Source organism: Apteryx rowi, unplaced genomic scaffold (genome assembly GCF_003343035.1).
Source record: "Apteryx rowi isolate R43461 unplaced genomic scaffold, aptRow1 scaffold_342, whole genome shotgun sequence".
Lineage (NCBI taxonomy): Eukaryota > Metazoa > Chordata > Aves > Apterygiformes > Apterygidae > Apteryx > Apteryx rowi.
In genome coordinates, this window is record NW_020449886.1 from 802,168 (window position 1) to 818,333 (window position 16,166).

A 16,166-nucleotide genomic window follows, 5' to 3' on the forward strand; every position below is an offset into this window, starting at 1 on the left:
ACTTATTTTAATGTGTAAGAGCAAGTAGGTTGAAGGACTGAATGAACAATAAGTAATTATAGGTTAGCTTGTTTAATGCTTTGTTGTTTTTGTTTCCAGGAATACCTTTTGTTAACACAGGAAATCAGTTCAAGGTTTTCCTTGAGGATAGGAGGGTGGGGGAGGAGAGGAAGGCCAGCATTTGTTTTAAATCTAGGGATTTGGTGTATTTTGTGACTCTGTGGATATTGTTAACTTTGGAAGACTTCTGGGCCTGCGTCTGTTTTTCATGAGTATTCAGCAGGTCATTTTAATAGAGGAATGTCTAGGAAATGTTTAGTGTTTTTCTTAATATATGTATCTATTTCACTTAAAATACTGTTCAAGGAAAAACTTACATCTGTTTGAAAGGGCCTATATGGRGTGCTTCAGAAAATGAAAGGTTGCTTTTAACTTCAGTGCTCAGTTTTGCAAGGTTCAAACTACTCTGGCACATTTAAATCAAGTAAGTACTTACCTTTAAGCATATGCATAATCTCACCGACTCATTAAGTATGTTTACATATTCTTTGAACACAGTCACCTGAGGCCTAGCTGCGTAAGACTTCTTTAGGGCTTTCTTGCCTCTAGTTGAGTATCTGTCTTTATCAGTATTCATCAAACCTGTTTTACTCCAGGGAGTACTTTCAGAATTCTTTTAAAGTCCTTCCTGTCCCAAAATTTAGCCATAAACTTGCCACTTCTTGTTACAAGTGCAGGGCTTCCTTGCAGGCTCAGCCGGGGTGGCTCCAGCAGCTGCTTTCAAAATGCTGCTACCTGGAGGTTCCTTTGCATTTCTTACGGCTATGGGGGCRAGCTGTGCTGGGTAGCTCTGCTGCGCTGACCTCTGGGCCCAGCGGCCAGCAGGTGTAAATCCACATAGCTCCTTGAATTCAAAGGAATTGCTTCAGCTTGTGTTTGCTGAGAATCTGCCCTGCCCATCTAACTGGTAAATTGTGTCTTCAAAGAGATGTGAACTGGAGAGAGAAGGAAAGACAGTGCAGACCCACAACACTTAATACAAAGAAGGCTGAAAATGTGAATAGCTCTAGGACTTTCTTTGAATTTAAGATTTATTCTGAGGTTATAGGAATTTACTCTAATGATCCGGTAGCAGTTAGCTGGTTGAAACTTGATACCTTGTGATAATTATATTTCTGAATGTCTAAAGTGTAAATTTGAAACCTTCCTGACATTCATTTTTGTCCCTCTACTCTTACTTTTTAGAGAAACCACTGTGATTGAGGCAAAGTATCCTACTACATTAGATACTTTGGCATTATCGTTCCCATGCCATGCTCTTCTAGCAGTCCACATTTGGGCAACCGCAGAAACAAATTCATATACACTGTCTCTTGGCTTGCCATGCTAAGCTAAAATCAGAGCCGATGTAAATGATTTTTAATGACTTGAGCACCTGCCAAGAATGACTTAAAAGAAAATGCACAGTTTGTAAAAATTGAAAATTAATTTTGGGGGGTTTTGCAGGGAGTTCATGAAAATATGTAATTTTGGTAGACTGTATTTTAATATTTCGCTGCTTTTTATCAGTATGTTTGGCAAGATTCTTTCAGACACTTGAGGAAGAGCAAGACTAATGTTTATTTTGGCAAGGACTGCTGTGGAGAGTTTTCTCAGTCTGGTTCTTACTGAAATACTGAAGGAAATACTCTTTCCAAATCCCCTATCCCTTCTTCCTGTGTAGCAGAGAGGACCATTTTATTGTCCATGTAGCTGAATCTGGCTATTCCGAACTGTACTTGGCCCTGCTAGTGAGATGCATGTAGTAATCCCAGGAACCTCAGGCTTCAGTTTATGCTGAATCACAAGAGTTATGCTCTTCAGATGCTCCTCTAGGATGCCAGCCAGCAGGAGGCAGGCTGTCAGCCCTCAGCAATGTCAGGAGCACAGCAGTGTGATCCACTTGCGACTCTCTGTGGAGTAGGCACGGTATAGAGCCATGGGGCACAGTCCCTGAAGTGGACGGCACCAGGAGCCATATGAGTTGCTGCTTTATCCTGAGCAGTCATTGGCAGCTGCGGTATTGATGGAGTGGTGCTGAGAATCTTGGCTTTGAATCCCCAGAGTGGGGAAATGCCTTTACTGGCTCTTGACTGGTTCTAGGAAGCTATTAGGTGTGTTTTGAGGGCAAGATGAAAAAATAATTAGAAAACACCCCCTTCTCCTTCCTACTTCCGAGAATGGCCCAGGTGTTAAAGMCCACTTCTAGGGGGCAGGAAGCTGATTGGAACAGGCACTTGATCTTCAGTGTCTGTGTGCTGGAGATACCCCAGGAGTCCAGTGACAGAGGAATGAGTTTTCTTGGTCTCTTCCATTTGAGCTGCTTCACTTCTATTAAATAAACATTTGTAGGATGGACTTACAGAAAGGGACTCCTCATTCTTTGAAAAAGTTCTGATTTTAATGGATCGATACTTTCCTACTCTGAAACAAAAAATTGTTAGCAGACTTCCCAGCTTATTTCAATTCAGCTTTTTGGGGGTTTTTTTGTGGTTTATGATAGCTTCCRAATGTGGCGTGGTGTTTCAGCTCCATTGGTGATTGTTTCCTCCTTCAGCAAAAGGTGATGTGGATTGTATAAGTCGAAAAGAAGAGCATGGGAAAGCACTATTGCCTCAGTTTTGAACAAAATTTATATTTCACCGCCCGCATTCTTTCAGTGGTATACTTGATAGCTGTTGAGGGCAAGCAAAAATCCAAGACTATGTATCTCAGCAGGGACATAAAACCAAGTAAATAAGGAGCTCAAATATGTTATGTAATGCAAATTGCAAAGAGCTGAGGGGGGAGCTGACTGCTTCAGATTCCTGTCACTCTGCTGCAAACAGCATACAGCCATGCAGCTTTAGAGAGGGGCTGGCCTGAAAAGAAATGACTTTTCTTGACTGTCTACTAAGGACTGTCTAGTAATCAGTATGGTAAAGAGGATGGGAGGAATTTTCAAAGGTTGCTCCTAAGTCACCTGGCTGTTCATTAGGGCAGAGCTCTTATATTGTGTAAATACCCTTATTTAGAAAGGCCCAGCACTATGTAACAAAGACTCCATTCCAGAAATCTCAGTGTTTTTAGGATCTGAATTCCCAGTTTTTGTTCAAGAAACATTATAGTGTTACATGTGCTTTGAGGGTTGGATTGTTTTTCAGTGTTTAAAATGCTATTTATTTTTAAAGTAATTGTTTATTATTTTATTTTAAAATATGATTAATTCATGAAGTGTGGTGACTATATACATTTTTTTTTTCTACCCACTGAACTGTGACTGAACTGATTAGAATGTGTTCTTAAAACTTTCAGGGTTAGCTATTCTTTTGGTGTCCATTATTTAGCAAATGCTTGACTCAGTTTTCTATAATAGGATATTTTATGAGTTTATGAAATTTGAACATTCCACCATCCTTATCATCYTTCCTGAACAAAGACAGGGAATGGGAGACTGATCTACCTTGTAGCTTTATCTCTGTTTTTGCTGATAGTATGACATAATATTTTTTTAATCCATAATATCATTAGAACCACCGTGATTGAATTTAAACACAATCAGTGCAATTGAAGCATTAGAGAGGAGAAAGTGAGCAGGATTGAGAACCTCATAGGTCTAAGGGCTTGCTCTAGCTTTGTCGCAGCATGTTGCACTTGTTATAGCCTAACTTGCAGAGGTTGGGGGTCGCTCACCCTAAGCTTGTTGCCACCACAAAGTAGCCATCCTCTGGACTTAGTCGAGAGACAGTAATAAGCCACAGAAAATTAGCCTGTTTGGATATTAGTATCATGTATATTTTTAAAGCACAGATGTAGAATATAAGGTCATGAATCAAAGATCTCCTTTTTATGTTTGGAAGCCAAATATAGCCATCAAAGGAAGGAGAAGAGCTTTATACCTCATTGAAGCAAGTTATAGTTTACTTACTATGTAAGTACAGAAGATGACAGCTGGTGTAATAAAGTATGTATGTAGATATGGAATATATGTATATACCATTAGAAGGAAAACAAACTTTATTYCAGTAAGAAGGTAGCCAGACGGGGGAAACTGAAATGTCCTCCAGTGAGTGTTAATGATGTTGTGATGGCTCTCTGGCAGGCAGTAAAATACTGGATACCCATATAAATTTGTGGATCACGGAGTGAAAGTGTCACAGAACAATTTAATGGAAGCAGCATTCCTGAGTATGTATATGTGCCTGTGTATATCTATCTCAGCAGTTACAGAATACCTACTTTGTACTAGTACTCATCTGTTCCATAATGTGAGTACCTGGTTCTGTATTGGACTTGCACATGTGCACTTCTGTTGCCTGATTCTTAATTCTGATAATTTGCTGTAATTAACGCAGAGCTGGCCTTTTGTCAGTGTTGTGATTCAGGTATTTCATATGACAGAGTTCTTGTTTGGTTTTTTTACAGATATGGTAAGAGCAGAGGTCAAGATTTTGCAGTGAAAAAATACAAGGAGATGACAGAGTTTGCTTTAGAATTTAGCCTGAAGCATCGGTAAAACAAAAAGTAATTTCTAATGCTTGGTATTTCAGTAAACATATGTTGCCAAATTTCTTCTTGCACCAATTGCTTAGAAGTACAAGAAAGATCAACAAAATGTTACCACTTTTTACCTTTTGTTGTTGTTGTTGCAAATACAAGCACATATTTTGCAGCCTTCTGGGTTCAGCTGTTCTCATGAATTTTCTGCATTTGTGAGCTGAAGCCCCAGAATCACTGATTGATTTTACTGCAGTGTAGCACCACTTACATTGTACTTAAACTTGAACAGTATTTGCTGTGTAAAGGCTGATTCTGAAAGTGCCAAAATTTATATTTTTGTTTGGATCTTTTTGAAATTTGATTTTCTGTTGCTCAGGTGGAGGTTGGTGTTAATGATCTAAATATGAGCAACTGTTTTGGATTGTTCTCAGCCCAAAGTATTCTTATGAAGTATTCTAATATTCTGCAGAGTCAGCGCATTCTTGCATTTACATGTCTCTGGGATGATAACCCTAGTAGTAATAGTAGCTGTCACGTGGTCTCAGCAGCATGAGGGACTTGAGGATCCATCACATGTATCATGTACTCCTCAGCATGAAACCACAGACCCCTGTGGAGCCCACATATGTAGAAGCCTGGCTTTGCTCAGGTGCTGAGAAGAAAGTGAGCTAGCCGGTGGGGAGAAGAGGGAAAGCACAGGTGCTCCCTGCATGGTATCAGTAGCACCATCCCTGCTCAGAAAGAGAAGAGTACAGCAAGGTCAGACAGCATGTGGTAGACCTGAACAAGGCACAAGACTTACTGACATCTAACAGTTTTGTTGTCATGCAGGTTGGACATTGTGATTTTACTGTGGTATCTGCTTAGAACCATTCCTGCCCTTGGCAGAAATCCGAGAAGGATGGGAGATGAGTTTCTTAGGAAACCTACTCAGGTGCTAGGGACTGTCCTTCCTCTCATATCCCACTCTCCCCCCTCTGTTGCTTTGCTCATTCCAGCAGATAGGTTTATGGTCTCTCAGGTATGGATTTTGTGATGTTAAAAAACATAACTGAGTTCCTGATGTAGTCTTGCATACTTTCCAACTTCTATGTCTGGCTATTCATTTTCAAGCAGTCTGTAAGGCTGTAGTATCTCTGAGACATCTGCTTCTCTCTCAGGTGTAATATGGGTTGTTTCAGAAATTGTCAAGGTGGAGGTGACACACAATGGGGGAGCAWAAACCTCTTTTCTATAGGAGTCCAGACTTAATGTATCACTGATTCTACATGTATTTCCTGCATCCTATTTCCAGCTCTGCAGCCAATGGCTTTCAGGAAGATTACTGTTTTCTGTGTGATGACCATCAGGGAATCAGGCTGCACTAGCCGAGCAGAAAGGAGAATGCAGACGCAACTGCTCTGTTCTGTGCTTGAGATAAGCTTGACCAGGAGACAGCAGTAGGCCTGGGCTCTGCAAAGGGAGAATACTCTGAATGTATGTGTGTGTCTGTACTTATATATATATACCCACACATTTAAAGGAAAGGATATTAAAGACCATTAAACTTATTCAGTGGCACCTATCAGGCTGAAGTGGCTAATCTCAGATTTATGAAAACCAGGAAATACAAAATGGTGGTGTATACCATTTCTGAATATGACTCTTTAGAAAGGTGCAAGACAATACTGGAAAAACAGTAGCTCTGTATTAATTACACTTTACGCTGTTGTACTGAATGCGTTCCTTTAAAATGACACAAAACTTAAAGGGTAGCTGGGAGGACGCTTATTAACGTGTCCTAGATGCTCTTGACACTGGTTATGTTTATGCATTTATTTTTTAATTACTATATTTATCTTTAAACACTACATTACAGCAAATAGAAAATAATAATCTTGAGATAGTGAAGACAAGTATCTGAGTCTCATGCTACCTGAAATCATTTCACAACCATGATGACAGAGCTTTGGGCACAACTGAATTAGATTTGGGAACAAAAGCTTTTGAATTTTAAATAAATGGAGATAGGTCTCTGATTTGTTCTGTCAAGCAGTTTATTACAGGGCACCAAGGATTTATAACTGTCAGTCACATACACACTAATGTTTGGCCTTTAACCTGAGAGGGAAAATTTTCCACTGCTTTTTAAATAACATCTCAGTGAAGACTGGAATAATTCCTGTCTGAAATACTTGAATTTTCTCATTTGAACTCTCTTGCAGTTTTTTCAGCCCTTATGACACAAAAATATTAYGTTTTCTGATGCATTTTTAAGTTATGTTGATCCCAGCATTCATCTGCAATTCTCCGGTAGCATCTCTAAGATTGCATCRGTGAAAGCCAATTGTGGAATGAAGGACRTGTGTCTCTGATTCTGCTGTTTTTGTCTTCACCTTGGGCATGTGGAAGACTGCAGACAAGATGGTGTAATATAATACATGGGGGATAGATAAGTAATCCCATTTAAAAATGAGATCTAATTCGGTGGAGGAAGTAGGTATGCAGAAGATAAGAACATAGTGCAGGCTGCTACAATTTCATTATATACTTAGTATCCAAATCTTAGATTTGAATTTGGCTCTGAAGCTGTGATTGCTTTGAAGTTGGTTCTGAGGTTGTGATTGCTTTGTTCCCCCTGTACCTTATGTGTCAGTCTTTTGTAGCAGGGAGATTTTGACTGAACTATTTGGAAATGAGTAAATGATCCTTAGTTTAAAAAATATATATATATTCCACAGTCCACCATTGCTCCACTTTATGAACGTATTTGAGTGACAAAATTGTAAATTCCATTTGCTGTGTTACCAGTGAAAGTTTCCTCAGTGACTGCGCTCTGAATGTGTACAGTCCCACTCAGCAGGGCTGATAAGTTTATCAGTAGTAGGGTCGTGTATCCATTTATCTGCTGCCTAGTGTCGCTGTTCTGTGGCTCAAAGCCYGCAATCATAGGTAGGATCGCCTGGTTTGTAAAAGGGAAGAGATCAGTGCAATAAAAATGTGGCAGAGGCTTTTTCTGGTTGCTGTGTGGGACTTGGAAAAGTTAGTCACAGTACATTTGGAGGAAATTAGCCCAGGGAAAGGAAGTACTGGGTTACCACAGGGTRCAGCAGATGATTGCAGAAGCAGGTAAGGTCTTGAGAGGCGTTGGCAAGGGTCAGAGCGATTAGACCTGGGATTCCTATTGTTTAGAGGGGAGCATTCAAAAAGTTGCATTGGGCAGCTGAGGAAGCATGTCATTTTAGGGGTGTGAGAGATGTTTTAGCCATAAGCCTACAGATGAGAAACCCCTCCAGCACTGGATTATCCTGTGCTGTTCCTTGTGGAATACTATCTGTTCCCCATTGCCAAAGATAAGTTGCATCTGCAGACAATGAAGACAGTGAAACGGCTGTCACAGTCTGCTTTGCTCCGATAGAGCTTACTGCTGGTGTGCTTTCACCAATCACATCTGCCTGGCAACACTTACTCTTATAAGCTCTGTTTTTTTCCCCTCTGTATCTGCAGAGGAAACTTTTTTGTTCTGTTTGATAGGGGGGAATGTTTCTTCTCTTTCTGATACAATTCCTAAGGCTAAAGTTTAAATGCTACCAGGTGGTAATTGCCAGGTTTTGCAGCAGGGCAAGGCACAGTCTTGGTCTCATGAGTCTCTGATGCTTGAGATGCAAGCAATCCCACCCATGCAAAATGCTGCACAAAATGAAGAGTTTGGTAGCTTTGCTCCGAGGCCTGACTAGCTGGAAATGTTTCGTGAGCCGAACACCCCAGAAAGTACAAGTTGAAAGGTGGCAGGTGTTCTTCGGAGGCTGAACACAGCGGCACTGGGATTTCAGAGCTGCTTGAAGACAGAGAAAGAAAATTGCTGTAAAGGCTGGGCAAGCAGCCACATATTTAAGGCTGTGTGACAGGTGAGCTCTGGCATATTTTGCTGCAGTGATTTAAGGTTATAGCTAGCTGTCTGCCCTGCTGGCCATTGCTGCTTGCAGTAGAGGCAGCAGGACAGGAAAAGTGCCAGCACCTTGGCTACCCTAGACCAGTCTGATGTTAGCTTAAACCTGCTTGGAGTTATTTGAATTGCTTGATTTGATAGGGGAAGAGAAGGAGTAAAGCTCTGCCAGACTTAACCTAGTCTGCTCTCCAGCGTTCCCTTGGAGCATCTCCTGTATTTTCTCTTTTCATCTTACTGAAACACTCTGTTTTAAAAGGCAATGTATACCATCCCATTTGGAAGTATGTAATAGGTATCAAAGTAATGCCCTGTTCTCCATATTTAAGGGCAGGATATAGCAAGCAACTGAGAGTGATTTCCTGTTCCAGGAAATGTGTTTGGAAATCAGTATCAGAAATTAATGACCTCTTTAAATAAGAGATTCTATGGTATTTTTTATTTCTTTCATTCTTTTTTAACGTCCTGTTGGTATGACATGCAATGACATTTCAGAAGCACAAATATGGGCAAGAGATGTGGACAGAGAGGCAAAGCATTTAAGCTGACATTCAAGCTGAGAACCTTTCATTACAATGTTTTGTGCGTCACAAATTGTGTGCTTGCGTTAACTTAAACAAAAATCTTAGCCACTGAAGAAAACTCTTTGCAAAAGATCTTTCTCCAAATGTTTTGTGTGCATGTGTGTGTGGTTATTGACATGTAAGGAATGCTCTCTACTAGCTTTAGGGCTCAGTTTAGGGTCATACTCTGCTGTTCCTGCTCTACATGCAGAGTCCCTGAAATTGGTGAGACAGCTCAGGTAGGAAGAAGCTTCTCTTAAAGACTTAGGATTCAGAATGTAGCTGTTAAAATTCTGATCCAAGTCTGCAGCAAAAGCTTCTAAACTTCACTGGGACTATTTYCATGCATCAAATTATTCATCTGCTATAGTCTTTCTTCACAGGATTAGAAATGCAGCAATTTTTCAATTCAGGGGTTTAAAAAAATCATTGCAGGAGAAATATCAGTTAATTCAATAGATCAGTCTGTGCTACAAAGAGAAAACTAAAATGATTAGCTTTAAAGTATAGCAGTAAAGAATATTTTTAAAAAATAGTGCTACATTGACATTTTGCTTTTAATGTATCATTTGTATTTTACTTATGTAACAAGCAGTGCTGGACTGAATACTGTAAATGAGCGAGCGTTTTATGCAAGTTATTTCAGTTATGTGCCCTTGGAGAAGGTGAACAAAAAATACCTCCAGCTCATTTTTAGCATCTTCATTTTGACAGTTGACAGCTGTAATATGAATATTAATGAAGAGTCTGAAATGGAGAAGAATGAGTCCATTTGCAAAAGCCAATGCCCTCTTAGTATGATCTTTTTTTAAAAAAAAAAAAAAGGGGGGGGAGGGGGAGAGAAACTCAGTGAGTTTCTCRGTGAGAAGTGAGGTTATGTTAGTTTTGTGTGGCTTGCCAAGTCTTCTTGAAACAGCGTGAGGTTTCAGGCAAGCTGAATCAGCACCACATTCAGTGGTGGAAGACTATAATCATAGTAATGCCTGGCACACACAGCAAAGGAGACACAAATCAAATCTGGCAAGGTGCTGTGTGAAGTTTTTGTCTGGTTTTAAACTAAATCAGAGCATTGCTACAAAGAGCAAATTTGGGTAAGTGCTCTAGTATGGTTTAATTAGAAAATTTAATTTAAATTAGAAGCATTATTTAGCTAATATCCTTGAAGTAGCATAAGTTGAGAGGTTCAGGCATTTTTTTTTAAGAGAGGGTAAATAAAATTAATGTGATTAATTTGCTTCATACAAGATGCAATTTTAAATTTTATAGTTTTGGTAAAAAAAAAAAAGTAAAATAGTAAAATATATGCTAAAAAGGCAGAACCTGAAGGTTTGAGATGGCAAAGATTTTTTTTTTTCTTTGTGTTTTCTTTCTTTTTTGTAGATTAATAGATTTTTAGGACCAGAAGAGACTATTAGTTATAATCCTTATGGTACTTGGTTTCTTTGGTGTGTGCTGGTTCATATCCTCAAAAACTTTTTTTTTCCTGAAAATTTTTAAATTATTTTTTATAAGATGTGGATCAGCTTAAATATTGAATGTGTTTAAGTCAGTATACAAGGTGGCAGGCTTCCATTCAGTAGTCTTTAACATTACTAAAACTCCTAGATAGTAGATGAAACAGTGATCTGGTCAAATAACCATTCCTTAACATATGGCTGTCTATTAAAAACAGAAATATTTCAGTCCAGCATGGTTTTGATGTTGCTAGGGAGAAGGCATGCTTTCCTGAAAAGCAGTAAGGGAATAATTTTGGAGCTAGGTTCTGCAGTCTGCATGGGAAATTTGATGGCCTATCTGTGATCTCATGTTCTGTGCCCATGTGATATGAGAAATAGCTTACAGCAAAAGACAAGAAGTCCAAAAAAAAATGGCGAGCTGGGACTACAGCCTGCAGTCGTTTCTCAACACTTGGCTTTAGCTGATGGAACACATTAAATGTTGGAAATGGGGTTGCCCCAACCTCATATTCCATGTGATCTTCTTGCCTGTTCTCTCCAGACATTTTGTAATTCTGCTGTTAGCCATTGGGTGGGTTTGACAAAGAAGCTAATTTGAGTCCTTTCATCCTTGATTAAAAAAAATATATATATACATATATATATATATAGTCTGAGGTACTTTCTTCAGCAGACAGTAAGGCATTCAGAGTGGCCCAGTTGCTAGAGAGTCCTATCAGACACAGCAAGACTGCAGCCCTGTGTCTTGGCAAAGTGGTTGAAAAACTCAAAAGTGCATTCCTTTCTCTTCTTCCTACCTTCCTTTTTCCACTTACCATACACAAAGTTTTGTTGTATTTGAAAATGTGTTCTAATTAAAAAGATGAGATTCCAGGAAAAACAGATGCATACAAAAATGAGTAACAAGATTAAATACTATCGGTGGATACTCTAATAGAAGCATTTAATTTCTGGAACTTGAATTCCACTGAAGTGCTTTGTTTCAAAGCAGGAGTTGAGGGAGGATTGTTTAGGTGTATTAAGAGAGATTTAGAAGAATTATGGGAACTCTCATATATCAGAAAATATTGCAAAGACCTCAAACAAGAGAAAGTGTTTCAAGTTAAAAAGTTGGAAAGAACAAAGATTTCATTCTTGTTTCTTTACAACTGTACCTTCAGTGTACAGTAGAGTTAAGAAATTTGGTAAGCAAGCCAAGCTTTTTTTCCATTTGATTAAGTCTTTGCTATATTTTTGTGTGTGTGATTAAAAATGTGAAGCTTTGAGCCCGTTCCTTACTGAAGTCTAAGGCTTTGATGGAAGCATGATCAGGCAACTGGATTCCCTACTCTGTGTTAACTCCTTGTCATGTGGTACAGTGTCTCTCTATTTCCAGTTATGTGACTGTAAACAAAAGCATATAGCAAAGTTTCTTAATCTCATGCAAATTCCGTTCATGTGCCCAAGTTTTCAGAGCAGACTTGGATATGTAACTGTACAGACCCTGTCAGCTTCAATACGAGCTCTGTGGCTAAATCCTCTCATTTAGCTTTGGAAATACCAGCCAAGCAGCGCTTGTCCTCCTAACCCTCTGGCACTTTTAACTGCTTTTTAAGACTGGATCTTCAGAAAAATTTTCTGGCCAAAATTAAGATTGCTGCTAAATGAGAAGACAGGAGCTGTTGAGTTCAGCTAAGGTATTCCTCATTTTTAAAGCCTGAAAGATACCACCAGGTAATAATGAGCAGGGTCTAAAAGATGTGCCTGGGAGAAACATGATACCCTTTTTATCCAGGTTCATACCAATGAGGCATTTGTAAAAGTATGTTTTTAGAACTAATCTGAGGAGAGCATGAGATTTGGGCTCTTCTTGCTTTTTGACAAGATTGAGCACTGCTGTGCAGGAAACTGTAAGACCTGTTCTTTTTCTGTGCTTTTCATGTTTCTTTAATGCTTACTTGTAGGCACATGCGTTAGTCTTTACAGGTGTAGCACTTTGACAGGTTGGAATTAAAATCTCCAAACTGATCCTTTTTATTTTTTTCCTCCTTTCACAGACAATATTCTTACCAAAAGAAAGATGGCAGAAACCAGTTCTCCTGCAAATATCAAGGAAAAGGTAGGCTCAAGTAACAATACAGTGCAAACCCAAATGATGTTTACATGCACATTTCATCCCTGTTCCTTCAAACACTGCTCACATAATTAAATTAAATATAAATTGACTCTGTAGGTAAAGTTAAGCACACAGGCAGGTATTTATACTATTAGGGTATTAATCTCAGCTGATGAAAAACATATTTTGCTTTCCTGCAAGGAGACAATGTTTTGTCAGTTAGACTTCTCTTATGCTCTTGTGGTTCCTATGCATACTGATGCTATGGAGTATGGTGCTTTGTGATGGTTGCTGCCATGCGAAATACAGCCTTAGAAAAAATACATCCCTTTGAAAATCATTTTTTCAGACAGAAAATGTTGTACCTGTGATACTTAAGAGGTAAATTCTAAAATTACAAGGCCTGAAAAAAGTTGAAAAAGTATTTTTTCCTTTCTAAGTAGCTCTGCTTTAACTGCATTCTATGTGTATGAGTAGGTTCGCTTCATATCTTGGCTAGTGCTAGAGCCTCACCAGCCTTTCAGCAGGAGCACTAAAGGGCCTAAAGCACAGAAGACTCTCCCTTCTGCAGGCCGCTTCTATGTGAGGTGCTGCACTACTGGGGATGTAGACTTACACATATACCCCACCATTACTGCAGCAACCACAGGTGTGCAGCGTGACACAGTCTAGCAAGAGCCTTGGGCTGGGCTTCTAGAATTGCTTTACTACCATGCTGGTTAGTGTACAAACCAGCAGGCAGATTGTGAAGAGACAATCTAACCCATAGTTATTCCTCACCAACATAAATAGGAAACTAGGAAATTTGTCAAAGCATTGGAAAAATAAGAGAAAAGTGGGAAGACTAAGCCATGCTAGAGTTACTTTTTAAAAGGAGCTGGGTTTTAAGAATTCACCTGAGCATCATCTTTATATAATTAGATTTATTGTATTTAATGTTTGGTTAGAGAGGTGGTGCTTTATATTTAGGAAGTTCAGAAAAGGCTAATATATCCCTTGATTTATGGGCTTTATGAAGCCAATATGTCTCTCAGTGAGACAAATTTTAAGGCAGAGTGATTCAAGGCCAGAATCCATTTCTGTCAGTGAGCCAGGTTTTTTCAGGTATCGATGCAAAGTCGATTAAGCCCATTCACTTCATGAAAGTTGCACAAGGAAAAAAGATCAAGTTTGTTTCATAAAATATGTTTGTTCTAGGAAACGCAGAATAGTGAAGGCAATGTGAAACTGAGAAATGTCATCTTCCACCATATCGTAAGACCTGCCTGTGACGCATTACACATCCTGCAGGGCATGGGCGTGTGGAATATTCTGTTCTCTCTAGGACTGTCAATGGAAAGAACAAGGAAAATAATTTTTATATAGCTTCTTGGATGAACTTTTTTTTTCTTACTGACAGAAATAAGTTATTCAGCACAAAAAAAATTTGCCCAACTTCAGTTTTGCAATTCAGTGCTTTTCTGGACCAATGACAGGGAAAATCATTTGGCATGAGGAATGTGTGCAAGATACTGTAAATATGACTTTCCAATCTAGAGAAGTCCCATGAAATGAGAGAGAGTTTAGATGTAGTATAACACACCACAGTGTGACAGAGGAAAGAAATAGGAGTCTTGAACTGGAGGCCAGTGATCAGACTTTTAGTTAACTAGCTGATTAATTTCTGAGTTCACAAATAAAGTAATGAATATTTCAGTCATGTAATATATTTCTCATAATTGATCATGACTAGTAGTTAATGGCTTAGACATTGCATCTGGTTTATGAAGACCTGATGAACCAGAACAACTACTGATCTCCAAACTAGGTTTTCTGAAGTTTCAGATTGTTAATGATGTTTCCTGAAAGAACAGTTGCAAACTGTCACCTACCTCCCAACACATGAATAACTCTGCTGAGGAAACAGCATAGCAAGCCATGATTTAAACTAAGTAGTTCAGATGGGAATGAGTTCCTGTCCAGCAAGTTGGGTCCAGCTTTCTTTATTTATTCACTTTCTTTGTTTTCAGAAGAATATATAACCTTTTTGCTTTATAACCCCTAATGGAAAGCAATTAATTTCCAGGAGCCTGCTTTTTGAGTCATGTTTTTCCTTATATTCATTGTTAACTCCTGGATCACTCATCATGCTTGAGGATGGAATATTTACAGTATGCTGGCAAGGGAGTCCAAATCAGATCCCTTTCTCGCTTAGAGAAGTTAAATGTACAGAGCAAGAAGCGCTCATGAACACTTGCTATGCAGCATAATAGTAATGAGTTTAGTTAGTGTTTATTTTTATTAACCTTTTTTGGGGGGGAGCATTTCTGGGAAGCAAAAATTAGATTTATAAATTTWATTCCCTTTCCTGAGTTCCACACAGCTGTTGCCATCAATACACATATAAGTAGGCCTTGTTTAAAAAAAAAAAAAGAAGAAAAGGGGGGGGGGGAAGAAAAAAAAGAAAAGCACCTTGGAAGTAATACAGTTCCTTCCCAAGTCTCCCTCTCTCCTCACCCTTCCACCCTACCTCAGTGCTTGCAGATCATAGTATATTTAAGACTTTGATCCTGCAAAGACTTGAATGAAGCCAAAGCTGCTGAACATCTGCACACAAATATTTATTCTTGTAAGTTTTTGCAAAAGTGGAACTGGAGTTTCTCCTTAATGTTGTTTCTCTGTAACAAAAATGTAGTACAGAGCCCATGAAATTTTGGCTTTTTTTTTTTTTATGGTGGTCTCTCCCCATGTTCTCTCCATGATCAGCCTCTACATATGCAAGAAAACAAGACCCCTGCCACTGTTTTAAAGATGATGCAAGGCTGAGGCAGACATTACAGGCATTATTGACTAAAGTTAGGATGTTGACACACATGAGGTCTGTAAGACCCTATCCTTAGTTTAAGTCATAAGAGAATGCTGCTGTAGTACTCTGATATCTGTGTAATTCATTCTTAGCATTTCAGCTAAAATAGCTTATAAAGTCAGTAGGCTGTACATTCTATTTTACATCATTTTTTTTTCCTGAGAGATTTGTATAAATGTTGGCCTACGATGTCAAGAAACCTAATGGACGTTTCCATAGCTGGCAGAGGCCCCTGCAGCTGTGATACTCATCTGGGGAGCCAGGAATGTTCAGATTACCATATTTTCGTGCAGATAACCCACAGATTTTCTGGAAAACCATAAGCCTTGCTTTTCAGCAGCAGCAAGGGTTGCATGCCCCTATAGGTAGTACAGGAAGAAGTTTACCATGGGGGATCTCTCTCTCTCTCTCATAATAACCTCCTCTGCCCTGACCGTTGCTGTAGTCTTTCTTTGCTATCCCACTGTTTCTGGTTATCCTCACTTCTGTGCCTGTCTCTGATTATCTGAGAATACAGCGTATCTGAGGACTTGTTTTCTAGCACCAGTACCTTTAAAGACTGAGAGTTGTACATAATTCAGATTGTACACATACAAATGTATGAATTCACTGAATTGGATGAATTCCAAAACAATTTCATCATAATAATGGAGCTATTTTAGCATTAACCACATACATCACTAGAAGAGGTGCTGAGATTCTGAATGATGTGACCTCCTTGGAGACCATCAGGCAGGATTTCAGAGCTCTGGGGATGGTGGTC

The 16,166-nt window shown here is 39.1% G+C and overlaps 1 protein-coding gene across 10 annotated transcripts in view; it reads left to right on the forward strand.

The window, feature by feature from the left end:
• The window catches only part of SPATS2L (spermatogenesis associated serine rich 2 like), a 164,363-nt gene that overhangs the window by 100,739 nt on the left and 47,458 nt on the right, over positions 1 to 16,166 (forward strand). For all 10 annotated transcript variants that reach the window (XM_026072442.1, XM_026072443.1, XM_026072444.1 and 7 more), the window contains one exon: positions 12,500 to 12,561. In XM_026072442.1, the coding sequence (XP_025928227.1) occupies positions 12,500 to 12,561 (62 nt within the window). The remainder of the gene's footprint in view (positions 1 to 12,499; positions 12,562 to 16,166) is intronic.